The sequence below is a fragment of the Neopelma chrysocephalum genome, unplaced genomic scaffold (genome assembly GCF_003984885.1).
Source record: "Neopelma chrysocephalum unplaced genomic scaffold, ASM398488v2 Primary Assembly neopelma1_86, whole genome shotgun sequence".
Classification (NCBI taxonomy): domain Eukaryota; kingdom Metazoa; phylum Chordata; class Aves; order Passeriformes; family Pipridae; genus Neopelma; species Neopelma chrysocephalum.
This window is the reverse complement of record NW_020897748.1, coordinates 4,636,257-4,662,963: the sequence shown is the minus strand read 5'-3', so window position 1 is coordinate 4,662,963 and position 26,707 is coordinate 4,636,257. Positions and strand designations below refer to the sequence as shown.

Here is a 26,707-nt window from a genome sequence, read left to right as displayed (position 1 = left end):
GACTCTGTACAAACTCTGTACAATCTTGTGCTCCCAAAAGGTAGGACAGTGGCACAGAGGCAGCTGCAGAGCAGCATGTAGTTATCCTGCAGGAATGTGTTTGTGATGAATACTCTGCAGAGGGCACACATTGTCCAAGCCTGTCCTGGTATGTGGCAAAACAGCTGATACACTGAGGTGCAGCCTTGTCCTGCCATGGCCCCACCTATATCAGCTCCAGCACTGGCTCTGTTGGACTCTTCCTGCTGAAAAGGTGCAACTTTTCCTTCACTCATGGGGGGAGGAAAGAAGACCATGAAATTGTTATTTAATGATTCTGGGAGTCACCTCCCAAATGGCCCTTGGGTTTTCATTCCTATTTCTGTATCTTGTCCAAGGCCTGTTTAAGGAACATGAAGTACAGACCCGCCCTGGTCCCCTCGGTGAGCCTGTGGCTGCCAATACATGCCCACACGTGTTTCCTCTGGCCTCGTAAATCTTGCATGCCTTTCTCCGCTATTTAAGTTAGATGGATAGTAGGTGCACTCTGCACAGCTTACCCTTTGGCTAGGACACGGAGGGAAGCAGGTACAAAGCTCCTCAAGCAAGAGTAGGAATTGAATGTAGCTTTCCCTTTTTATTTCCCTCAGTCTCCAGTGCTCAATGAGTCTGTCCAGGTGGCCCGTCCTCCTTGCTTTATTCTCTGAAAGATCATAGAAGTGGGAAATCAGATATGTTTGCCATCCCTCCCTTTCATATGTGCTGTCTCCAGGCAGCTTCCTCAGCTGTCAGCACTCCTTCACAGTCACAGACACTTCTACTTTCCTACCTGTGGCAGCAGAGCAGTTGGGTGCCTGGGTGTCTTCATTTGTGCTGTACAGGGAACCCACATGTGCTGTATAGGGAACTCATTCCCTCATTCCCACCAAAGCACACTCAGGATTTCACACCAGCAGCATGAATACTAAATATTTCTGAAACTAATTTTTAAGTTGCTAAGCCCTTTGTTGCACTTTTGCTTTTGCCCTTAAATGCCCTTAAATACTTTGCTGATATTAAAGTTACCAGCATTTCACCACCAAGTGTCTAATTAAAATCTTATATATAGCCATGGAGAAATCCATATAGCCTACAGGGTTTTTTCTGTTATTTTTAAAAAGTGTCCTGAAAATTAACTTAAACAGAGGAAGTAGAAGTTATTGCAGAAGTTATTGGAGTAATTGCTACTGCTCCATCTTGGCTGTGGGACATGGCACACTCTGGACAAATGGCCAAAGACAATATGATTTGTCTGGAGAAGTTTCTGGATGGATAAAAAATGTTCATTTAGAAGAATGGGTGATTAGTCTAAATTTGAAGGACATAATGAAACATGTCTTGGGTGCAATAATTGCTTGTGCAAGAAAATGTGTGGCAAACATTCTTCATTCTTACTCTCTGGAAAGTTTTCAGGCCATCTGCACTTTCCTGGACATCTGCTGATTTGCCTACATGCAAGTATAAAAATCATGTTATCTTTATTTTATCTTTAAGGCTCATGGTAAGGATGTTGCAGGTAGCTGCTGAATCCAGAGGAATCTCCAGCCCAGGGTTCTTTCTTGCCTTCCAATTGATGAGACCCCAGAGGTCTCCCTCTCCTGTACCACAGATATATCCACTTCTGTTCCCGTTTGTAGGGAGGGCCGGTGGGGAGGCTGAGGTCCCTGTGTGTGTACGAGCACACACCCTCGGCACGCCTCTACCACATGCACCTTAAGTGCAGATAACCCAGTCCTGCTGCTCCTCTCTGCTGGTCCGGATTGGGGTTCCCTACAGAAACCCCACACCCTCGGTGTCAGGTTCATAAGCTCAGCCACAGTCATGGCCCCCCAAACATCAGCATGGCCTTCAAATCTATCTGATATCCCCCTCCAGACCTGGACCCTCTAACCCGGAATTATGGGTCTCCTCGATACCAACCTGGGTCGAAGCTTGCTCGTGAGGTTTACGTACACAGCCCCAGGGTTAAGCTCACGGGGCACACGGACCTGCAGTCCCCTCTCCTCGGCTGCTGCCACTCACACCTTCTGGCACCCGCACACAGCGCTGAAATCCGCCCCCGGGGCAGGGACGACCGCGGCGGTGGCCCGGGCTGAACCGCGGGGGTGTGTTTTAAGGCTCCGTCGCCGGGGCCGCCCCCCCCCCTCCGTCGGTCGATGCTGCCCGACTCCCCTCCAGCCGCTCTTCACCCGCCCCGGCCCGTCGGGAGCGGCTGCAGCACCGCCCGCCCCGCCATGGGCTGCTCCAGCAGCTCCCACAGCCGCCCCCAGGAGCTGCCGCCGCCGCGGGGTGAGCGGGGCCAGGGTGAGCCGGGACGGGATGAGCTGGGCCAGGGAGCGCAGGCGGGTGCTGAGGGTGGGAGGCCACGGTGCTCTCAGCCGCGGGGTGGTCCCGTCCCGTCCAGCCGCGGGTGCACGACCCGCAGAAATGCTGCGGGGCAGGAGCCTGTCGGGCTTCTCCCGGCTTTTAATTCTGCCTGAGCTGTGGATGGAGCTGCGCTCTGTGAGCGATGCTTCGAAACTGCTGTTTCTTGTGAATGAATGCCTAAGTCCCCTTCCGCTCCTTTTCGCCGGCTTTTTTGTTTGTTTGTTTGTTTTTTAATTTCCAGACAGGTCGGCTGTTGGCCGTTTCGTGTAGGACCTATTCAACCCGGTGCCTTCCCCCCCCCTCCTTTAAAAGAATAGCGAACTAGTAATACCTGACCCCACTATCCTTTCTGGTTTTTGACAAAACCCACCCCCGACACCGTTTGCAGCATCGGCAATGCTCCTGTGGCTTTGACTGGCTTAAGTCACAGCAGACTTATTTTGTGTGCAAGGTGTATTTGTAGGATGTTGCATAAGAATATCCTTGCTATTCAGTGGAAGTAAAATAAAACTTTGTTTCTATATTCATCACACTTAGCTCTTTGCTCCAAGGATGGTTTGGAAACACTTTCATATGAACCTGCATGCTACAGTCACAGATATTGGCTTCTCGAGAAACATACTTCCTGAAGGCATATACATAAATGTTGTTTGCACTCAATTTTGCTGCATTTCTTTCTTATGTTCTCGCGTTATGAGTACCATCTGTTGCTGTTATTTTGGCTGCAGCATCCATGTTTTCTGTATGGGTTTATTTTCCATGGCAATGCTGTGGCTTGTGGCTGCAGAGACGATAGCAAGTTGTTTGGGGTGAGTGTTGTCGGTGCCACTACAGAGCCAACATACATCTGCAAACTGAGGAGCCCAGCTGAAAGTACCCAGCAGAAATCTCTTTATACTGTGCCTGCTGTCTTGTTCACCTGGTCAATGTACCAATTCCTCTGCCTTTCCATCCTCCACTGAAAGATGTTCGCACAGGAACACTGAAGGGCTCAGGGAAATAACTAAAGTAATTTATTCTGAGTATTTTAAGAATTCTGCCTAGACACCTGTTCATGTCAGGATAGGTTATGAAATGTAATAAATATGTAAATTAATGTCATGGTAAGGATGAAGTGCAGTTTGTAATTACGGATGAAAGATCTCCATTAATTGGGCAGTTACCAGCCAGATATGTTAATAATTTTAAATCTAGTTTAATAAGAAAGGACAATTTGAAAAAAAACTTATCCAAAGGTGTAAATGTGGGAAAATGTACATTTAATGTATAAATTTATTTAAAATAAATTTAATTTTATTAAATGTATTTAATAAAAACAGAAATACAAGGCTTTTCCTAAAGGAAAGAAAGAAGGCAAAGGGAAAAATACTGTTGCCATGGCCCACTTAAATTCACTGTGTTTGTCATTGTTTTTCCAGCTGAAATTGTCTACAGCAGGGAAAATAAAAATTATAAATTTAAAAATAAAACAAAACTAGCCAGAATCCTAGGAATGTTGATCACCACATGATGTTCATTCTTTTTGGGGATAAAGGTATTGAACAGATTACTGTGAGGATTTTTTCTTCCATATTAGGGAATTCTTTGCATTTCAGATGAGAGCAGAGGAATGCTTCCAGGGTTTCCAACAGTGCAGATCTCATGTTGCATGGCAGTATTTTATAAATCCAATTTATATAAAACATCTTGATGAAGAGAAGGCTTGCTGGAAGTTACAAGGCTGATATTTATAGAAGCTGCAGGAGATTCCTAGTAATAATAGGTCTGAGTTGGGTTTTTTTTTTAGTGCTAACACCAATTGAAAACATTCTAATTTTAATGGCTCATTTATTTCTGTCCATAAGTTTTAAATGCTCCTGACATCAAGCAAGGTGAAGGCAGTTAGAAGTGTCCAAAGAGATGAAAAATAAGAATATGAAAAGATTAATTCTCTGGTCTCTGAGCATACGTTGCTTTTTTTTAATCACTGCTTAGAGTAGCTTTAGGTTAAGATTTACTTGCTGTTATTCCAATGGGGTATCTGTTTCACCTTGAGCTTCGTGTTAGGAAAATGAGTGCCTGGAAGACAAGGTGTGATAGAGATCTAGAGAAGGTAATCAGGGGACATATATTTGCTGTTTCTTGTAACACAAGAACTGTCACTCAATGAGATGACTTGCATCAGGCTTAAAACCAGCCAGAATGTGTTTTGCAGGGGGTATAAGTGGGCTGCAGCTCTCATTGCCACTGGTCATGGTGGAGGCTGAGAGTAAATGGATTGAAAAGGGGCTTGGGCAGGTTGACAGAGGAATGTCCACTGATGGACTGAAGCTCAGCCCCGTGGGTTGGGACCATCTGTCCTTTCCTTGTCCCTTGGCAGCTGTCAGAGGCTGGTGCTGCCCTTTGGGGGCTCTGTGGTCTAACATGTGTAGCTGAACTTATCTCCTGTTGTTCGAATTGTGTTATAAATAGCTGTATCTATGTGGATTTGGAGGGCACGGCTGGAACTTGGATGGGTTTACAGATCTTGGGACAAATGAGATTTAATCTATGTTGTAGTCAAAGTTGCTTTCTGTCCATCTTGACAGTCCAGATTCCCAGTTCTTGCTCTTCTTCCTGCTTAGCAATCCTTCCCTGTGTCTCTAGGCACATGCTGACTAGGTGACACTTGCTGGCAAGGTGTTTTGCTTGAATGCCTCAAAAGAACTGTGAAGTTACTTTAAAGCAGCAGGATTCAAGCAGCTGTTTTAAGAGTAGGAGGTATTACATTTTTTTGCTGTTCATCTACGTCTGTATGAACACGCATAGATGTGTTCATCTGTGAACAGTATCAAGGTTCTGCTTACTGGCTTTGACAACGCAATCATAATTTTCTCAGAAAATAACACTTTTCCAGTTGTGTAATTATTATATAAACAGATTTCATACATGAATTACTAGGGTTTTCATCCTAGCATTCCTTTGAAGAAGGTTAACTGCAAGCTCTTGTCAAATTGAATTTAATCAGAACATTATTAAGTAAGTCTGATAGGTAGGTATAGCTCATTTTGAGTCTTCAACTTTCATACTTAAATACCTGTCAGAGTAATTTTGTCAGTTCTTTATTCATAATTTTTTTCTGCCAAAACCCATTGCTTTACTAGCCAATAAGTTGATGAAAGATGAAAGAAGTGGAAGTTAATTTGTTTAGGCTTCCTGTTATTGATTTTTTTATTAGACAGAGCATACCATGAATGGTAGTTTAGTATTGAAAAAGACAGAGAGATTGGTTTTTGTTTTAAGAAGTGGGCACTGCTCATCCTCCAGAATGAGAACATTGAGCCCACCTGGAGGCACCACCAGAATTTTCCCACGTGCAGCCCAGACCAGCAGCTCCCTCATACTCATCACATTGATCCTGTGCTTGGTTTGGGGCAGGATAAGGTGCTTCCTTGCATAGTGTCCCATCACCTGCAAACCACCTGCACACTTCAGATACATAAAGCAAAATGTAATAGGACAGTGACCTGTAAACAGGTCAGCTCTCTTCATACAAAAATATATGATATGCTTCAAATGAAAACTTCCTTTTAGTGTAAGAGCAGCACCATCTTCTATGGGATATTTGTGGATATGTGCAGCACACTTGTGAGAGGGTATGTTCCTAGCCAGGAGGGAGCTCTTTGACAGGTAGTGCTTATACGGTTCACTGTGGGTTTAGTTTTCATTGAGCTTACTACTCACCAATTCTCTTTTTTCTTTCTTTGCCCTTCTGCAACTAAAAGCATCATCAGGTGCAAACACCTTGACTGCAGACGATCATGAAACCATAGCTGACCAAACACAGTTGGACCCAGAAGAGGATGTGAGCCTTGCTTCTGAGGAGACAAACCTAGGGGAGCATCTGCCAGGAGAGGAGGCTGCAGCCATGATTCTGGACGTTGAGGAGAAGATCGATTCAGTCAGTAAAAGGGAGGAGCCGGAGGGCACCGAGCCCCTGCCTGCAGGAGCAGAGGAAAGCTCTGAGCTGCCTTCTGTGTGGAGAGAGGAGGGCAATGGGCCTTCACCTTCAGCACCAGAAGATGTTGGGGCACCATCACCAGGACCAGCTGAGGACAGTGGGCTGGTAGAGGACAGTGACAGCTCTGTAGTGGAAGTCATGGATAAAGTACATATTACTGAAGAGGACCATCTCATTGAGGGTAATATTTGTACTTTCATAAATTCAGGAGACCGAATTTTGCCTCCAGAGACATCTGTGTGGGTACTTTTGACTTTACTAAGAGCCTCGCAAGAGCTTCTGGAGACAGAATTTGGTCCTGGGAGCCTGTACTATGTGGAGCGTAGAAGAATGTGGGTGAGCAAGTCTCAGATTTACAAGTCCAAGCTGTAATAAATTTAATCAGCATTTCCAGTCATTATCTCTGCTACTTCATTTCATGTCCTTTTTGTTCTTAGCAGGTAAAATGCCCCACCATACCCCTCATTTAAAACATTGTGTCTCTGTATAGCTCAGACACGTTCCTTAATATTTGCAGAGCCCAAAGGCTCTATTACTTAGTCATATGTATTAACTATAAAGCAACTCTCCCTGGGCACATAAAATTGGAGGCTGCCTGGATGTATAAGAAAAAGCATCTCTTTGATGTATGCCTGGCATATCCAGTCTGTCCTAGAGCCTTGGCTACTAGACAAGCTAAATAGAAGTAGTAGCAGAGGGACATTGGGCTGGGCTTTCAAAAAATGTCTGGAGATGACTAGCGGTGGAGGAAGGCTGCATGAGGAGGCAGTGGTGTCTGAGATGGCAGATATTTCCTTGTGCAGTGAGAGGGACCTTTAGTGGGAGATGTGCTTGTTCCTGAAAATTGTAGGCTATGCTCATCTTTGGGTTGGTGCCCAAATGACATGGACCGCACATGCAAAAGGTGAACGCTTCACAGGAGGAGTTGAATTTCTCTTGAATTGTGCAAAGTAGCTTGATAAGGAATCAGATACGTCCTGGGGGAGCTTTTCTCAGGGAACAAGCAAGGGAAGCACAAAGAGGAATATTTCTCTGCAGGGAAACATGGTACCAGCAGCCTTCCTCACTCCACATTTGCCTTGAAGAAATGCAAGATACAGGAGAAGAACTGGTCTGCGTGAAGTCCAGAACCAGTTACACACACTACCACTAATCCTGTGGCTTTGCTCTGCATGTCTCTGAACTGGCTGTATAAATCTCACTCTTTGCATTCTAGTAGCTGAGCAGGGTGGTTGACTTACTTTATCCTCTCCTGTGTCTCTCCACAAAAGAATTTTGAAGTTTCCTCTACATAACATAGGCATCTATCCTTAGGCATACAGCCTCATTTTATGTAAGCAGTAAATGACAGGATGCTCACCTGTTAAACACACAGTCTTACCCAGTTGCAAACTCATTAATCACCATTTCTAAGCCTCAGGGCAGAATGCTGAAGGCAGAGCAGCACACACTGAACATTGCTCTGCCACCTCATGTCTGTGCAAACACATTTACAATTCACTGTTTGGCTAAAGATGAGTTGTAGGGCTTTGAGCACCAAACGATGTGTGCAGGGCCAGTGAACAAGACTTTGGGAAAAAGAGTTTTGCTCCGTTTACTTCCAAGCTTGATGTAATACCTTAACTTGTGTGCATTCTCTTTCCATGAGGCATATGATGAAGAGTTTTTACATTTTTATGCTATGGTGCATAAGATACTTAGCATTTGTTTCACTTTTCTTTATGCTTCCATAGCTGTGTGAGGAAACGGATCAGGCAGCAACTTCCCAAGGAAAGCACAAATTCAGCCAGACTGGCACGTTACCATGTTTTCTATTTCTGTTTTGTTCCAAATGCAAATAAAACTGCTCATACATAAAATAAAATCCAGGAAAAATAATTTGAACAGAAATAGTACTCATGATGTCTTTTGGATATAGCATCAAGGGGATTTTGTGAAAGCATAAGGAGAACTTCATGGGCATGAGGCATGCATATAGCTGGATGGGATCATCCTGTTTGTTGCCTATGGATTCATTCAGAGGGTACCTTGGTAAGGGGCATTGGAGAGCTGACAAAGCAAAATTAGGTTTACAGAAGGGAGCTGGGGCGCTTGGTGCTTTTCTCAGTGGATGTTAATTTGATCTCCATGGTTACTATTCCCAGGTGAGACGGGAGAACAGGTGGAAACTGAGCTGCTCAGTGAGACAGTAAGTGGAGGGCCTGAAACAAAAGAAGAAACAGGAGAAGCTGTGGATAGTGCAGCAGCAACAGAGATGGGTACGTTGACAGAGGAGGGAAGGACCACATGGGTTATTGTTTAGGAGACAGAAAATACTGTGCTGTCCTTAATGAGCACTTCCTGTCATTCCCCTACCGGCAGGCAGCTGCTTTCTGCATTTTAACACGAGAGCATCATAAATACTTTTGTTTACATTAAGAGGCATTTTTGGAAGCAATCAATTGGAAGTCATGCTTTTTACATGGGTCGTCTTTATACAGAGATACATTATCCAGCTTTGGAGAGAATGCTAGAGTGTGACATGCAGTCTTGGAAAATAAAAACCTGTGTTAAAATCATGACTCTGCTCATTATTATTTGCAGGCTTCTTTTTGTGAGCTAAGCCTTAAAGCTGCTTTGTAATTTCCATTCTATGTCAGTCGTTTTAGATCCCCTCGTTCTTCATATCAGTTGGAATCAGCAGTGTGGTCCTGCGGTGAAAGCACATTGCACAACAAATGCAGTCACACGGTGGGAAGAAAAAGTCAGAAGCCAAATAAAGTGCCTTTGAAAATTTGTCACACCAGTGAAGAGAAAAATTCGAGGGGATGGGATTATCCCTCTGGCAGACTTTGAAGTTATGGTCACAATTCTGTCAACACAGTCTTTCTGCAAAAGTTATTTCTTTTTCTTCCTCCACGTTCACTAAGAATCCCACACTCAAGTCCATCACATAAGGTGATTACATGCCCCAGAAGACAGAATTGGAATAATACAATTATTTAAGTTGGAAAATAACTTCTAAGATCATTGAGTCCAACTGTTGACCCATCACTGCCAGGTCCACCAGTAAACCATGTCCTTAAGTTCCACATCCACATGTTTTTTAAACACTTTCGGGGATGGTGATTCCACCACCACAGATTACATTGTGGTATTGCTGAAATGTGGAAAGGGATGAGCAGGCAACACAGGCACCTCCTCTCTTCCCCTGTTGAACTTATTGCATGATGAAACCATCTTTCCCCTCTCCCCTCTCTCCTAACCACCATATGTAGCTATGCTCAAAATCTCTCCGGGATAGTGAGTATTTCTGTAATTGGGGACAGCTTTAGCAGAAAGGGTAGTAGATACCTTACACCAGTGCCTTTCATGACTTCCAAACGAACCTCTTGCACCTGGGATGAGAAGTTTTTGGTTCCTTCCCAATGCTAGCATACACCAGTATATGCTAGTATATGTCAGCTTTGAGCTCCCAGCAGCAAGCCAGCTTGTTCCACTTGTGCTACAAGACTGAGGAAAATGTTTTTTAGCACAAGCACTGCAGCCTGGAAGACCAGTAGGGTGATGGTCCAGCAGTTTGGTCAAGGCATAAGTGCCTTTATGACCTTGTGATTACTCAAGTAAAATTAGATCAACAGTGATAAAACAAAAAAAATTACTCACCTCCCTTTAATTTTCATGTTTGAGAGTTGCTCCCCTTTATACTGCTACTTATTAAGCTAGCCTGTGAGGACAAGCAGATGTTGGCCACTGACAAGTGTGCTTTTGCAGAATTTTTAGATTTATGCCATATAGCTTTGCTTATGAAGTCAAAACAATTCTGTTCAATCAACTTGTTTTTAATGTCTTGCCCATATGCTTTTGCAAAGAATTATCTGTCTGTGCTGAGTTCAGCAAAGCACTTGCTTCTGGGAGAATCAAAGAACAGTTTAAAGGACAGCTTCCTGCTCCTGAAGAGTAAGAGAATCATAGAAAGGCTTGGATTGGAAGCGACCTTAAAGATCATCTCGTTCCAGCCCTCCTGCCATTAGATCAGGTTGCTCAGGGCGCCATCCAACCTGGCCTTGAATACTTCCAGAATCCAGAAATTTCATCATGTGATGATTACAGCTTTATTGAAATACTTTCTGCGTTTTCCCGTTTTGACAATATTCTTCTCAACAGTTTTGTATGGAAGCAGAAAAAGCAGCCCTGCTTCTGTGTCTGTAATGCATTTCAGATGACAGGAGTGCATTGATGCACACAGCTCAGAGAATGGCTGCGGGCGAGAAAACAATGTTAAGAATGGAATAGCGACCATTTAACCTGGGATGCTGTTGTGTAAGGGAGCAATTCTTTCATCTTGAAAGGATATTGAAGAACTAAAACAAGATTCTGGGCAGGGAAACAGAATGGCTTAAGGGAATGAAAAAATTCTTACTTTGAGAGACATCAAAAACATTCAGAGCCTTGCCTCTGAGAGGGTACGACTAAGAGGATATGAGCTTTTCCTAGTGCAAAAAAATATTGCTCTAAAGGTAGCTGCAATCCATCTCTGAATGAATGCTCAGTGACATGCTAAGTATGTTGAATTAAAAAAACTCAAAACCATTAAAGGTAGTTGGTTATTTTTCATGCTACATTAGCTGTCTTCACGCAAATTAACTGTCTTTGTCACAGTCAGTCACTGCAGTTGGATGTCTGTCACTCACCTTCATTCCCATGCAAATTTCCCACCTTCCCACCCTCATGGAACACCACTATTCACTATGAGGAAGTCCCATGTTCTCATGTTCCCAATCTATCCTTGCAGCATCTTCTGGCTGGGAAAGAAGTACTTTGAGTTTGGGCGGTCTGACACTATGATTTCAACCAATCATCCCCTTGGACACTTTTTTTTTAGCTATCAAGGGAGCCAGTGAGCCTCGGAGCTTCTCAGCTGCTGATGGTTAACATCAGTAGTTTCAGGGGCTGGTTCCCCAGCCATACTTTATCACGGAATGGCTGAGGTAGAAAGGTGCCTCTGAAGCTTGTCTAGTCCTGCTCAAAGCAGGGTCAGCTGGAACAGGTTGTCCTGTTGGGTTTTGAATCCCCAAGGATGGAGATTCCATAAATTGTGGGCAGTCAATTCTCACCAGTCAATTGTCCTTAGAGAAGAAAAAAAAGGAAAATATTTTCTTATATTTAATACTCAGTTACTTGAATTTATGCCCTATGTCTCTTGTCCTTATTTAAGATTTAATGTCCATGAGATGCCTACCTCTATGTCAGATATGACTGAAAGGATCTAGTGATTTCAAAAGTTGTTAAGAGAAAAGGCAGCAGGGTGGGGAGGAGCACGAAACTGTTGCAGCGTAACACAGAGGTGATGTTAATGTCTGTGAGAGGCAGACTGTATGAACATGATGGGGCAAGAGGAAGCAGAGCCAGTGGCTGCTTGTGGTCATTTCAGGTCCACACAGAACATTCTTATAGATCTGGGAGAAGAACAGATACCCCCTTCATCCTGTGATGCTTCCAGGGAACTTTCACTTTGAATTCCTGTGAGATGTTGTGAATATCAAGTTGTACCTTCAATTAATTGCTAAATTAATTTTTCCATGTGTTTCAGAGACAGCTAATAACAAGGAATAGAAGTTATGTCTCTATGAACATCCTCTTCTTGGGCCTGCTCTTCTGTCCACATGAACATTTTAAAATTTTATTGGGTTGGGAAGATAAAAAAGCTTTTATGGATTGAGCCACAAGCTACAGACACATGAATAAAAAGCATCAGAAAAAGTTTTACATAATGTAAGTATTCTTTAGTTCAAGCTGCCAAGATCTCAAGTGTTTGAAATACCTAAGCTTTCACCACCCTGCCACAGAGTGCCTTTTGTACACAGTGGGATAATTTTCCAACAGCAGTATAACCATTCAGTTTTCAATTAGGATTTTTTTCTAAGTTCAGATAACTAACTTCAAACCTTTTATACCTTCAATCAGCCTTATATAGGATAAAGAACACAGTGCTTTTTTTTTAAGTGACTGTATGCAGGCAATTTCTCTGAGTGCCTGGACTACCAGTGTACGGAGCTGCTCAAGTGTATAGATTAGAGGACTTAGAGGACTGGGAGATGAAAGTGCCCATTTACTAGGCTGTGACTAAATGCAGAGGTTAGTTTTCCAGAAGATAGAAGATAACAGGGTGCATTGTCCAGGACCCAAGTGGTATGTGCTGCTCACTCCCCATTTTTAAACATAAATTTATTGAAAAAATACTAGTACAATATATGTGATGACTTCTGCAAAAACAGGGAGAAGAGGGCATTTTTAACTGGGTAGGATGTTTTAGTAATATAAATCCTAGAAGATAATTTCACAGCTATTAGCATTCATGGTGATTAACAACCTGTCTTTAGCTGTGTAGCTCTCTTCATATGCATTTGTGGCTTCTAAAATAGATTTCTAACAAGAGACAATTATAAGCCTGTTCCCAAAGGAGAGGACATCTATTATATTTCCCTGTAGAGCTGTCCTCCTGTATGGAGGAACATATCAGGAACTGTATGGGTTATTTTCCAAAATGCTAAATAATCATTTTGGAGCTGAAGCTGAATAGCAAAACTTTCAAACAAATTTCCTGTGAAAGTGGGTCCTAAATATGATTAGTGTTATGGATCAGACAGAAAGTAGAAATTTGTTCTGATGGTGAATGCTGCAAAGAGACTACATATCGTATATTATTGGGGACTGTGTTAACAGGATGCTCTAGCATAAGGAAGTAGAACATAGAAAAAAAGTCAATTACCTAAAAAGAGCAAGCACATGTTGCTGTTTTATTAGCTTTATTGTACAAAAGGACTTAACAAAATTTTTTACTGTCACTAGTGAATTATATAAAGCCCCTCTAAGAGCTAAATTTTGTGCTGCATGCACACATCTGACTCCAGCTGATTCTGGTTCATATCAAATAACCTAGTTGATATCCTTGGGCTATCAGCCTTTTGTGTAAGCTGATATAACTTGGCTATATCACTAAATCTAAGGTTTTCTGCTTTGCAGCACTCTTTTGAACTTGTCAGCTTCATTTAATGTCAGCATCACATAGGCAACACCATACACTTTTAGAACCCAAATGCATATTTACTATTTTTTTAGGGATTTTTTGCTAGGTGGAAGTTGCTTTTATTTTATTTTTATTTTTACTAGCTTTCTATAATAGAGAAGCTAAAATGAGCAGCTAATTCTATTAAAAATTTGTGAGATCTATTAAAAATCCAAAGAGAGGTAGTCAAAACATGACAAAAATCTATGAGAAGCATACTATGCACTTTGGAGAGCTGAGGAGTGGGGGAGCAGGTACTGAGCAGGATGAGGACAGCCCTGGGTGATACAGGACTAGGCTGGGTGTACATCCAGGGTCCAGGACGCCCCAAGAATTTCCACCTTCAGCTGCATCTCAGGGCTGATTTCCTCCTGTGAGCTGGGAATTCAGGTCAGCCACCAGCACCTGTGCCAGCATAACCCCAACTCCCAAACACAGGAGAATTAATTGGTGGAGGAGCCATGCTGACTACTTGTAAGATCACAAGTTGCAGCTTGACCAGCTATATTAAACAATTTTAAAGCATAAACCAAGAAGAGTTCTGTGATAGAGATCAGTAGTATTCACAGCAACAGAGGAGGCTGCACTTGGAAGCAAAATGTGAAGATACACGGGAGTCAAAATGACCTGCTCACCTCAGAGTCACTCTTTTCTACCACTGTTGTAACAAGGAAGATGGGTGACAATATGTTTCTACCTCACTGTTCAACTTTTTCAGGTCATTAAGCAATGCAAATAGAAAAAAGATGAATATAAACCAGTCAATGACTCAACAGTATCAACCTCTGTCAATCATCTTCATCCTTACATATTCTATAATTACAACAGATGAAAGCTATTTTTCCTTTCTAAAAGATGAAATATGCATGATACTTTGTTAAACATGAAAATTTAAATCACCTAAAATCTTACAATGCAGCTGCTAGATAGATGCTGAACATCTCTGCCTTGAGAAATAAAACATTCCTACCTTGAAAATTTCATTGGGGTCTACTATTCATGATCTGTAAGCTACCAAAGCATGTACTATGGATAAAGGGCCAAAATGCAATTATTTGCCTCTGCAAACCTGGGACATCACAGAGGTTCCCAAGGATAGAAACTGGTCTGTGTATCGAAGAGCTTTTTCACGTTAAAGAGTGGGAAAAGGATATGCTCCAATGTCTGTGTTTTTTAACACAGGCAAGCATTTTTGAAAATTGCTTTGTATTTTATCAAAAGCTGGACAATCTTCAGCCCTCAGCTTCATCCAAGATAGAAGTAATTACTTCATGCTGCAGGGAGAGCTGGGCAGGACACCTGATGGAACAAACTGGATTTCCAAGCTAACAAGGAAGTTCTGATAGAAATTGGCTGGGATTGGCTCTTTCACTCAGTGAGGAGCTGCTTTCAGGTAAACACTGCAGCAAGAGCAAGTGCTTGTAGCAGGAGATTAGGGCAGGTTAAGTGCTTTAAGAGAGCAAAGTTAAACTTGGCACTGAAGTTTATTTTTGCATTGTTTAATCTGTAGAGTATATAATCATTTGAAGAAGAAAAAGTTCTACTAAAAGAAACACGTGGTAGAACATGCGTGTTTTGGTACTTCTTCACTTTCACAGAAAGAGAGGACCTGTTTTGTTGTGGTTTTTCAGTTACATGTGATGGAAACAAATTTTAAATGGTGAAAATGGGATGCCACCAGCTGAATTGCAACTTCATATTTTTGCATGCTAGCGGCTCAGTCTAGCAAACAAAAAAAAAAGCTATGTTTAACTTGCCTCTACCTAAAACAGGTTTTATTAAATATCCATGTACTAAGTAGTTTGTATGCTAAGACCTCAGAGACAGTCATGATACTTGCTTCTCATATTAGAGAATTACGGAGCTTAGCCTTTTTGTTTTGAAGAATAGAATCAAATAATAAAAGTCTGTTTAAAAAAATAAATGTTTTATACACCTCTCTGGAAGGCTGATTGTTTATGTTGAGAACTGTTATAGCTGTAAATAAGAGGTTTTTTCAGTTATTCTAGACTTCCTGTACCAGAAGAATACGTATTTAGATCAGAGCCATTCAAGAAAAGGCTCTGATCTAAATATGTAGTCTAAAAACTACAACTGGTCTCCACCTAAAAAATCGTAAAGCTAAAAGCAAATTTTAGTTCCTGACTTTTTGCACTGATAATAACGTTTTTAATGGAATCAACGTGTTCTGCCTTGTTAGCTGCATCCAAAATGCATTTTTTTCCAGGTGTTTCAATTACATTTCAGTCTCAGACTGACCCTTACTGTGTAAAGCAATGGTGTATTAACATTACTCCTACCACAGAAGTCTCCCAAAGGAGTTCTCTAAAGGGCTTACATCAGCCAAAGCACACGTCAGCACACCAAAAAAATATCAAAACTGCCATCTAGTGTTATGTTCAAGGTTGGCAAAGAGGCAGCACGACACAGGTAAGGCAGAGAGGTAAGAAGGGATAACCACAGCGATTATACAAGGCTGAACTTAGCTGATGTTCAAGACTATTGAAATCAGCTGATTTATGGGAACTTGAACTATTTGTACAAATAAGTGAAATAAATTCAAACAACGCAATTATATGTGAACAAAGCTGTTACAGAGAACCCCAAATATAAATTAGAAATTAAACTCCATTTAAATGGAGTTCAAATGTAACTTCATTCAATTATATTATTCTCAATTCCTACTAATTGATAAAGTGAAGCAATATCTGGTCTGTGTTTCCTAGAAAGTCATATCCATATTAGTATACTAACTCCTTCCTAACAAGTCTGACCATGTGTTTTCTTAGGAGGGATTGCTTATTGAGTCAGAGTTGTAGAGCATAAAGACATTAATAGTATAGCCAAGGAGACAGAACAAAAGCAGAAGCCAAAACTAATAAAGTTTATGTGTAGGAAGTTTATTTGCAGAAAAGTTGGGTACTTCTAAAAAGTTGTTTGGAAGTTCACTGTTGAAATACTGAAAGCATTATTTTGTTTCTAATAAAAATAAGTATCTCCCATTTTTTCAAGGGAAAGCAAGATAATACTGTAAAATATCACACATCACAAGTATATGCTTACTGTGACAACCTCATTATGAATGTTTTTTCTATAAAGATACAATTTATAACCTCAGTGAAAAGCAGAAAGGGCCACTTCCCATCACATCCAGGAGGGTTAAATAGGGCTGACTTCCTCACAACTTTCCAACGGGCCATCTGGTGTATGCTAAAGTGATACCAGGAATGCACGAAAAATACAAAATATTATTACTGCAACTGAAGTAACAAGATCTGGAAAGCATAGCTGGTGAGCAGGAAGGTAAGAAATCACGAGTGGGACACCTGCAGTTTAACTAGAGATGGAAGATGATTCACACAGTGTGGCTGTGCTATTGAATGCTGGGGGATTTTCAGACAAGGCAACATCTGCATGTGCCATGGCAAGATTGACAGTAACATGGTGCTGCCAGATTGGACTCTTCTTGCGTGCTTACCATATGAAAACCATTTGCCAGGTAAAAGTATGCAAGAGGAGCATCAGTAGGCTTTATGCACAGAAACGCACACACAGAACTGAAGTTTGGGGTCGGAGAGCTGAACAGACAGTACTGGAACTCACCCTGTGGCAAACCAGCATTATGCCTTCTCCTCACTATATTACTGCTTTTGTGCTTACCAATATTAAGTGAGTGTGATAACACAAGATGGGACTAGAAATAGCTTCTGATACACTCAGTCACGGCACTCTGGCATACAAACAACTGCCTCTGGAAGGAGCAGCCTACGGGATTCCCTCTTGCAGTACATTGGATAAAGCAGGTACATATCTCCACCATTGAAACAGTACTTTCTCCAAGATGCTGTTAATAGCTATTTTTACTTTCTACACAAAGACAGTGAAGACACAGCGACAGTAGCATCCATACGCAATCTGATGGCCATCTTCACAGAAGAGAGCAAAAAAAAGATGTTGAGGTGGACAGACTATAGCAGGAAAGAATTTCTGCTCATTTCCCCCCGAATAAATCAACTGTGCTTAGTCACATGGCTGTGGGGAAGATGGAATCAACTCTGCCACGAGGCAGCTGACTTTCAAACAGATACTTAAAAACACAATATCCATTGCTACTTGGTTAGAAGATCAGTAAGGATGGGATAACTTACTAGCAGCACCAGTCAGACTTCTCAATATGGCTTAATCACCCCATCAAACTGATGCTTCTGCCCTAATGGCAGCAAAAAAAAGCCAATAATTGTAATGCCACAATTGCTGAAATCTTCCTGTCTTGGAGAATTTCATCCTTAGCTATTAGGAGAGAGATAATAAGCCTATTCTTCTGGTTCAAATTATTTCTTATTGAATAAGCAAAATGGGGATTTTTTTTTGTAATGGATAATCAAAGCACAATCAGGAAAAGAAGTTTGTTCCCAGAATAGACAAGCACATTTTTGCAGTTGCAATTATATTTTATTCTCATTAAACTTTTTTTTGGTGGATTTTAGCTTGTTTTTTTTTTTAAATCAAAACACAGTCAAAGTTGAATTGCTATGAAAAATTATGAAAAAAGTTCAGGTAGATATTAATTTACAGTTGATTTATAAAGTTAGCACTTCACTTCAGAAAAGCATAATTTTCTTATTTCTGAAATTAACTTTCTTAAACAATTGTTTACATTGTTTGAAAAAAAAGTGACTCCCAACAGTAATCTATTATGTAAAGAAAGAGGTTAAGACAATTCAGAAACAAATAAATTCCTCAAAAGTGAAAATATGTCCTAAGCAATTCAAGTGTTCTGTTTTCTCATTTCTGTAATTTTTTCTTATTTAAAATTGTTACTTACAAATCATTATAGTTTTCTATGTCCAGATCACACATAGTATAACTGTCATAAGTTCACCCAAACATGTACCTTAATACCTGAATATCCAGTGACCATCACAAAGTTGGGCCCTGTCCTGCAATCAAGATCAGCTGATTTTAGCAGGACTCCCACAGGTTTCAGGGTATGCTGGCGGAGAACTCACTGTAACCTCATATTTCAGAGAATCCAAGGCCCCAATCCAGAAGAAGGCACCTTTCCTTGGTAAATTTACTACTTTCAACTGCATGTAACTGCTGTTAGTCAACTGTAGGAATCGGATGTAAAGGGAGAAGTATTAATCAAATCCAAAACTGCCGCTGTAGGATATCCAGTCTCTGTTTATAGTCAGGCTGAAGCATCTTGGAGGGGCCCATGAATGGCAATAGCTTCAATCTCAACTCGGGCACCCTGTGACAAAACGATGAAGGAACATATTAGGAATTTAATGTATCTATTTTATGAAGCAAGTGAATGTACAACACAACCTTGAAAGAACAGTGATATTTGAGAGAGATTACACTTCTGACAGATTTAGCAAGGTTAAGTAGTATTGACAATTCACTTTAGACTTACTCAAGTATCATAAGCCCTTACTTCTAGTGTTGTAGCTATCTTCCACCATAAAGAAATTTATGTCTCATATTCAGATCTCTGATAATGTGTGGGAATAAGACTGGTATACTTAGAAAAAAGCTTATTAGAAGTCTCCATTAAAATCATTGTGATTGAAGCTATTTCAGAATAAGAAAAGCCGTCAGAATGTTTCAGAAGTAAGGTATTTCAGAATGGGGTTTTTTTGTAGGAAAAAAAGTGACACTTACTTTGGGCAAAGCAGCAACTTGATAGGCTGCCCTGGCTGGAAAGTTTGCCTTGAAAACTGTAATTTAAACAGAAATATCCACTAATCACTGAACTTTGCTTGATAAAACACAGTTCAAAGTAATCTGTATAAAATGCAGTCAATTTGAACAGTTCAAGGCTACAAGTCTCCTGTGCCAGCTATCATTTTTCCCTTTTTGGTTTGTTTTGGTCACTGACTGCTTTCAGATCTCAGCAAGCCACCATTCATCACTAAGAAGCCAGATGCAGTTGTGATCTAGTGACCAGTGATACTTGCACTCTGCTGATACTGCAGGGTCTTAACACCAGCTTGGCTGAAAGTGAAAGATTAAATCAGAATGGTGATCTACAATTGCAAACACCAGGGAGTAGGAGATGGCTCTTTCATAGAAAGAGCAAGAGAGAGAAACAGGCCCCTGCCAGAAGAGTCATGAGCAAAGACCTCAGATTTATGCAAAGTCAACAGGAGTCCAAACTTACTCATTTCAAAGGAAAACAGAGAAAAAAATAGGCCCTTGGCCTATTCCTCTGTGCCCGCTTAGACCTGGCGCTCACAGGTGTTAGAACAGGGGGTGAAGCAGAGGGAAGGGTACTGGTAAAGATATAAGAGCTGAATTTGTAGAATCATAGAATAACTCAGGTTGGAGGGAACATTTAATGCTCATACAGTCATATCCACCTCCTGCCATGGCCAAGAACCTCTTTCCTTAGATCAGGTTGCTCAAAGCCCCATCCAACCTGACTTCAAACTTCCTTTCCAAGGAGTTTGCATAATTAAATGAAACTTTACTCAAAGCTGTTAATCACTAAGATAATAACTCACAATGAAAGAACAGCAACTGCTTTCTTGAACTACAGGTGGGAGGCAACACGTAACTAAGCATCCAGTTGGCCTGTTTTTACCCTGCTTAAACACACACACCATTCCATTTTGACATGCAGAAGACCATGTTGATTGCTCATCAATGAAAGACTTCATTCAAGATCAGATACCACTACCCAATTAAAGCCAAAGGGACATAAGGAACTCATGTGCATATTCCCTCAAATTCTTCTGCACAATATGGGTCATTGACATCACCTATTTCAGTTTACATTCAGTTTTGTTAACCAAGCATTGTTCTTTTTTTTTTTCCTCAAGTGGAGCAGTGTGGCTCATGTTTGTATAAAAAATGAGCCCTGTCCCATACCAATAACCCACAAATTGTTCAAAGATATAAACAGACTTTAAAGAAATGGAGATACAAAATCTAAAATTAAGTATTTGAAGGCTGCCTACAGTAGAATTATATTAGGGACAACAGAGCATCTATAGAGATAGAGGCATGGAAGATCAACCTGGAGGGATAGCAGGAGTTGATCTTCACAGCACAGTGAGTGAGTGAGATGGTAGGTCACAAATATACAAGAAATTAGGCTGTCCTTGATCTGATGTTTGCAAATGAATTTTTTAAAAATTTTTACTGGAATTTCAAACAATATGGAACCACATCATCTGAGTCATTCAAACACTTTGAATACCATGAATATAATTTGTTACACAAGCCATACTGGTAAAACAGAAACAAAACATCTACTTACATTGCTTATAAACATCATTAATATCATTGTAGTCCTTCATGTCTGCCATCAAAACCGTAGTCTTCACAACTGGAAATTATATAACTGCAGTTATTTTAGACCTGGGCCTTGCATACAAAAGTTGAAAAACTTTAATGCATTTCTCGCTTTTATTTCATAAAGTTCTCTTGAGTATTCTAAACATTTTGAAAAGTTTTCCAAACAGATATTGACCATTAGAGCTACAACCTAGAGAACCACCAAAAAAATCTGAGTACCTCGTATGTAAGAAAACTTTAAGGACTTGAGGCACTCCTGACCAGCTCTGAAAAAGCCAAAATCTTCCAAGAGACACAGAACTGACAAGCAAGTCAATTAAAAAAGCTGTTGTAAACCAACTGTTGGCAATAACTTATATCATATATAATATCTGTTGTGAAAAAAGTCCATAAAAAAGGCCTGAAAATAGAGTCTATGCTAGAATTTTTTGCCCGTGACTGTCTAAGCCAGCATTAATCCTGGTTTGGCTGACTATTAGAGTCCCCCCAATAACAGTACTGAGAGTGTCTAGAATATTAACACCATAGACACAAACCTGCTTTTACCTGGAGCAAAGCCTAGGATGCTTAAAATGCCTGTAGGCAGGTGCAGCTCTGTCTATACCTAAGCTTTCCCAGCTGGAGTTAAAGTATTAGTACCACTGGCAGAAACTTTCAGTGAAGAGTAGTGTTCCATTGATATGCATTGCAAAGATCACTTTAAAGGTCACTTGATTTTTTTTTGTATTATAATTCAGGTAAAAACAACTACTTGTTTGCCACCATCATAGCACCACTTACCATTGCCATAGTCACAGCCTGCAGCTTTCAGGATTTCTCCCATGTTTTTTAGAGCCTAATGAAAAATGAAACAAAAATCTTTTAACTATCAGCTGGGTTATATTTATGTAAGTATGCAAACATGACTTGTAACCTGGCTGCATCCATGTTATATTGTAAGTTCACCCAGCAAAACCTCAACTGTCAAAACTGACCAAAATAAAAACTAATAAAAGTGAGCCTCTAATAAACCATAAATATTAAATCATCCATTCATTAGACGTATATTTATGATGCAGCTCCATCTCATCCTATTCCACCTCTTTGCTTCTGGGGGAGTAAATCTTTCCCCAACTCAAGCCAGGGTTTTTACTGGGGTGTGAACCTTTGTTACAAACATTGATTCTTTCTTACTTTCCTACATAAAAACACAGATTCCTCCCCTGACCTCCAAGTTGTCCAAGCAGAAAAAAAACAGGGTTAGGATGGAATGACTTTTTCTTGCTTTTTCCTCATCTGGAGGATGTAAAATGCACTTTCTAATCTTCTCAATTTCTCACAAGTCCACATTTAACTAAACACATGCCAATCCCAGTACAAGTTCATTGCTAGAAGACTTCTTACCTGCTTAGCTTCCTCCTTTGCCCCTCCAGAGACAAGCTGCCCGGTGGAAGGTTCCAAGCCTATCTGTCCCGCAATGTACATTGTCCGGTCCACCAGCACGGCTTGGCTGAAAACACAAGTCACATTGCAGGTTTAATGTTTCCCCATGAAAACATCCAAGTATCTGAAAGCACATTTCAAATTTTCTACAGTAGTTTACAATATCTCAGAAAGAGGACTGAGGTTATGCACACACAAGTTTGTACACACAGTCATACACTCAATAGGTGTATGCTTTTGGAAGTGCTGGGGTTAGGCCATCTATGGAATTGCATAGACCTGTTTTTGAGGAAATAAACCCCATTTCTTGCAAAGATTCAGCAACACAACACTAAACTGACCTATAGATTCCACACTGCAGATAACACAGAAGCAAGGCAGAATAAATAGACATTTTTTTGCACACGTCCAGACAAATATTCCATCCTAGTTTGAGAAGCAGACAATACCTTTTATCTATATCTCAGCTGCAGAGCGATGAGGGGAAGGAAGGGGAAAAAAAAACAAACACAAAAGAAATAAAAATCAAAAGAGGGCTCATTAGAAAATTTAAGAGTTTTCCTCTCAAACAGGCACCACTGTAACAAGTTACAGCTGTGAGGTGACACCCTGCCCACTAGTTCTTTGGCAGTATTCCTCCATAGTCATGAATTTGGCCAGTCAGCAAAACATCTTGATCACTCCATCCCCAGAACAATCACTTTCCTCTCACCAAATAACCTGAGTGACCTGTTGGCTGGGTTAATTCAGAAGAATGCAGAATTAAAGCTAGTTGCAAAACATTTTTATATAAATGTCAGGTGTGTTTTTGTTGAAGTAGAATTAGCAATTATTAATGTCTTTAGTTATCACAAAGAGATTAAAAGATCAAAACAAAGATTTAAACTACCTAGCAAACATTATGCAAGAAACATAATTTAATTCTCTTCAGCTAGTAATTAAAAATATTTTGCAAAGGAATCAGAAAAAGATTTTTTGAAAGTGTTTGTGGTGTGTAAACACCGTTTTTCTTACCTCTTCCATTCCACAAGAAAATGCACTGTTTTAACCATTCAACAAGTCTCTCAAGCTACATAAACTACTCAAGCACCTCCCTTAAGTATCTGAAGGAGTTTAGTTTCCCTTAAATGTCAGTAGAAATAAAAATGGACACTTTCAGAGTACATTTTTATGACATCTCTTCTCTCAATTGAGATTGACTCAGTTGGATTGTCTCAATCCAACCTCACAGGTGACACACCTGATTTAGGGACTCAGTAAAATGATTAGGGTCAGGCACTTCAAACAGGGCCATCATTCCCATCTTTCCTTTTATCCCTGTCCTACATTCTCCTGTAATTTCATAAGGGGAAAAACAGCCAGTAACTTATTGGATGTGGTAAAATATCTCACGTGACAACTATTTCTTCTGTCATCAACTAACAAAACTGGAGTAAATCACAGAACTACACCATTTAAAGACAAGAAATTAGTGAATAAAGTAGTTTTCCAGCCGACACAGTCTTTTTGATAGAAAATATGGGCCTGTACACACACGCTTCTTTAATTTTCTTTCCTACCATGTCCTGCTTTGTTTGAGGCACAGGCCCTCAGCACATAAACTTCTGCTCTGTTTGAAGCACAGAGAACCATGCAACAAGAAGGTATGAGCCCTCTAAAGAAAAAAGACATTGTCTTGTACTGCTTATTATAAAATAATGACATGACAAGATGTTTATCTCAACAGAAGCCTTAGGAAAATCCTAAATCACAAATAACTAGGGAAAAAACAAGCTGAAGCCTTCTGATACCAGTGCCAGACCAACATCTGCAACAGCCTTATTGGGTCTCCTTCTCTGCTCCTCCTCAGCTTCCTTCTCTTGCTATGCCTACTGACGGATTCCTCCATTGACTGAGACTAGTAACAATTTACCAACCAAGGGGTACAGTTCTACTGCAGTCCAATGCATGAGTGAAGCTCAGAGAAACTTCAACCACACAAACCCCAATCAGATGTACCCTGCAACTAGAGTCAATCGTAGGTACTCATTAATCTCAATCAGCAGAAACCTGATTGTGTGTCTAAATGCATAACTGGATAAACACTGTGACCTTGGAAGAACATTGTCCATCACAGAGATGGTGTTTAAAGACAAGCACTGCAAAGTTAAACAGATTTTCTTAACACAAATGATTGTGAATTAATACAAGAACAGTATCTCTGCAATGTCTTTTAAAAGGTTAATAACATTAATGAGATATATACACAACATTAAAGATACCTATATATACACATCACATATATGTGTCTTTTTAAATATCTGTCTACCTACCTACCTATCTCAAGGTACTGGCAAATGGATGCAGTAAAGGAAATAGAAAAATACAGTAAAAATTGGTCACCACAAAGCATACTGAATGGCTGTAGCAGGGCCAGAAATGCATCCCACACATCCTAATTCTTCATTCCATATTAAGCCCACATTCCTGTGTTACCATGCTCGAACTTCACAGCAGAGATATGGCAGTTATTTCTTGTGCAACTTCTGCTCACTGGACTTTGACAAGTTTACTGAAATCTGATAAACTAAGTTAGTGATAAACTTATTGATGTTAGACCTGTTGTACAATTAACAGGCAGCATAACAAGAAGTATTTCATCAAGAACTATCAGTAAGCACAAAATGCTGGAGTGCAGTTAATCCACAAAAGAAGTGGAGAGCTATCCTGAAGACTGGGCCAGTGTGGTGTGTGTGTGTGCAGCAGAAGAATCATCGCCTTTCCATGTCTTAGATGTTCTCTTAACGCCAAGCAGTGCAAGGCCCCTGGCTGCAGTACAATAACAGTTTATTGTTTACAGAAGTTAACCTTCACGTCATGTCTCTCGGCTTCCATACTTTGTATTTTTCCATCTTTATAATGCCTATAAGGAACACATAGTTTGAAGCTCAGAAAGCTCAGGACACAAAGTAATGGAGACAAAAATGCACCTGGAAGGCAATAAGGTACTACTGGGAACACAAAGACTGAATGCAGAATTAAAATTTCGTATAAAATGACCTAGTAAAAACCCTTAGCTACCTTAGCTATAAGAGTATGCTATACCGATTGAACTTTTTTTCCTCATCCATATAGTAAAGTGAAACCTTTCTGCAAATAAAAGTGGGATTTTTCTTCTTTTTAAATTACATGCAGATCTGCTGCAACAACAAACTTGTGAAAACGTTGAACATCTTACATATTTTTACAGCAGTTAGTTTTTAGACTGAAAAGCATTTATAAACATTCAAAATAAGAAAGGATCCGCAATTCTGAGGCACTGAACTCTCCATCTGTCCAAGCTCACCCTGGATCGGGCTCAGCCTTCCCTCTCCATCGCCTCCATAGTCAGCACTCTCTGTAACTTCCCTGCGCAACACGCTTGTCTCTAGGCAAACACATTTTCCTGGAGAAGAATCATTCTTGCTCTTGCAGTTTATTTTTCATTCACTTCTTGCCACTAATTTCAGAATTATTTTCCCAAACTGACTTCTGGAGGGGCATTTAAAAATGATTAGGGGACATCCCCCAGCATGGCACTGCAGCCCCACTCTACTGCAGGACTCCGGGTGTCCCAGGGGTTACCAGGGAGGGGACCAGCCCCTGCTCAGGGGTCCTGCCCTCACCTCAGCCTCAGGGCTGCCTGACAGACCCTACTGGGACCTGCCGAAACCCCACCAGCAAAATATGCTTCTGCTTCTCCCAAGAGACGTCTCCCTCACAGAATCACAAAATTGTTAGGGTTGGAAGGGACCTCTGGAGATCATCCAGTCCAACCCCCTTGCTAAGGCTGGGTCACCTATAGCAGGATACACAGGAATGTGTCCAGGTGCGTTTTGAATGTCTCTAGAGACGGAGACTCCATGACCTCCCTGGGCAGCCTGTTCAGTGCTCTGGTACCCTCAATGTAAACATCTTCCTCATGTTGCAGTGAAACTTCTTGTGTTTTAGTTTATGGCCGTTGCTTCTTGTCCTGTCGCTGGGCATCACCAAAAAGAGTCTGGCACCATCCTCTTGGCACATGCCTTTGAGATACTTACATGTACTGATGAGATCCCCTCTGTCTTCTCTTCTCTAGACTAAACAGGTCCAACTCCTGCAGTCTCTCCTCACAAGAGAGATGCTCCAGGCCCTTCATCATCTTTATGGTCCTCTGCTGGACCATCTCCAGTAGCTCCTTGTCTTTCTTGAACTGAGGAGCCCAGAACTAGACAAAGTACTCCAGACGTGGCCTCACTAGGGCCAAGCAGAGGGGCAGGATCACCTCCCTCAATCTGCTGGCCGCACTCTTCCCGATGCACCCCAGGATACCATGGACCCTCTCGGCCGCAGGGGCACTGCCAGCTCATGGTCAACTTGTCATCCACCAAGATTCCCAGGTCCTTCTCAGCTAAGGCATTACCTGTAGGGACCCAGTGCAGGGGCCTTGGTAGTGCTGATTATTTTCTTCATGAGCGAGGTCATAGCTGGCGCTGGCGCTGGCGCTGCCGTCGGTGCCGGTGTTGCCGGTGTTGCCGTCGGTGCCGGTGTTGCCGTCGGTGCCGGTGTTG

General features: G+C 41.2%; 2 protein-coding genes across 5 annotated transcripts in view; one reads left to right on the top strand and one right to left on the bottom strand.

The window, feature by feature from the left end:
• The first annotated feature begins 5,028 nt into the window (after nucleotides 1-5,028).
• On the top strand, nucleotides 5,029-12,090 carry ERICH5 (glutamate rich 5). Of its 2 annotated transcripts, XM_027692459.1 has the most exons (4): nucleotides 5,029-5,124; nucleotides 6,129-6,545; nucleotides 8,509-8,622; nucleotides 11,937-12,090. In XM_027692459.1, the coding sequence occupies exons 2-4, from the start codon at nucleotides 6,272-6,274 to the stop codon at nucleotides 11,957-11,959; spliced, it is 411 nt and encodes a 136-aa protein (XP_027548260.1). In that variant the 5' UTR covers nucleotides 5,029-5,124; nucleotides 6,129-6,271; the 3' UTR covers nucleotides 11,960-12,090. The 2 variants fall into 2 exon arrangements, with proteins under 2 accessions (XP_027548260.1, XP_027548259.1); XM_027692458.1 differs by lacking the exon at nucleotides 11,937-12,090 and having other exon boundaries at nucleotides 8,509-9,092.
• A 5,165-nt stretch (nucleotides 12,091-17,255) lies between these two features.
• The window catches only part of RIDA (reactive intermediate imine deaminase A homolog), a 9,559-nt gene continuing 107 nt past the window's right edge, over nucleotides 17,256-26,707 (bottom strand). For 2 of the 3 annotated variants that reach the window (XM_027692495.1, XM_027692494.1), the window contains exons 2-7: nucleotides 26,560-26,638; nucleotides 22,101-22,206; nucleotides 21,498-21,552; nucleotides 20,680-20,748; nucleotides 19,080-19,135; nucleotides 18,598-18,666 (exon numbers count right to left, since the gene is read on the bottom strand). In XM_027692495.1, the coding sequence (XP_027548296.1) occupies nucleotides 18,604-18,666; nucleotides 19,080-19,135; nucleotides 20,680-20,748; nucleotides 21,498-21,552; nucleotides 22,101-22,206; nucleotides 26,560-26,621 (411 nt within the window). In that variant the 5' untranslated portion in view covers nucleotides 26,622-26,638 and the 3' untranslated portion in view covers nucleotides 18,598-18,603. Of the gene's footprint in view, nucleotides 18,667-19,079; nucleotides 19,136-20,679; nucleotides 20,749-21,497; nucleotides 21,553-22,100; nucleotides 22,207-26,559; nucleotides 26,695-26,707 lie in introns of those variants that run through there. The other variant, XM_027692493.1, reaches the window with a different exon arrangement.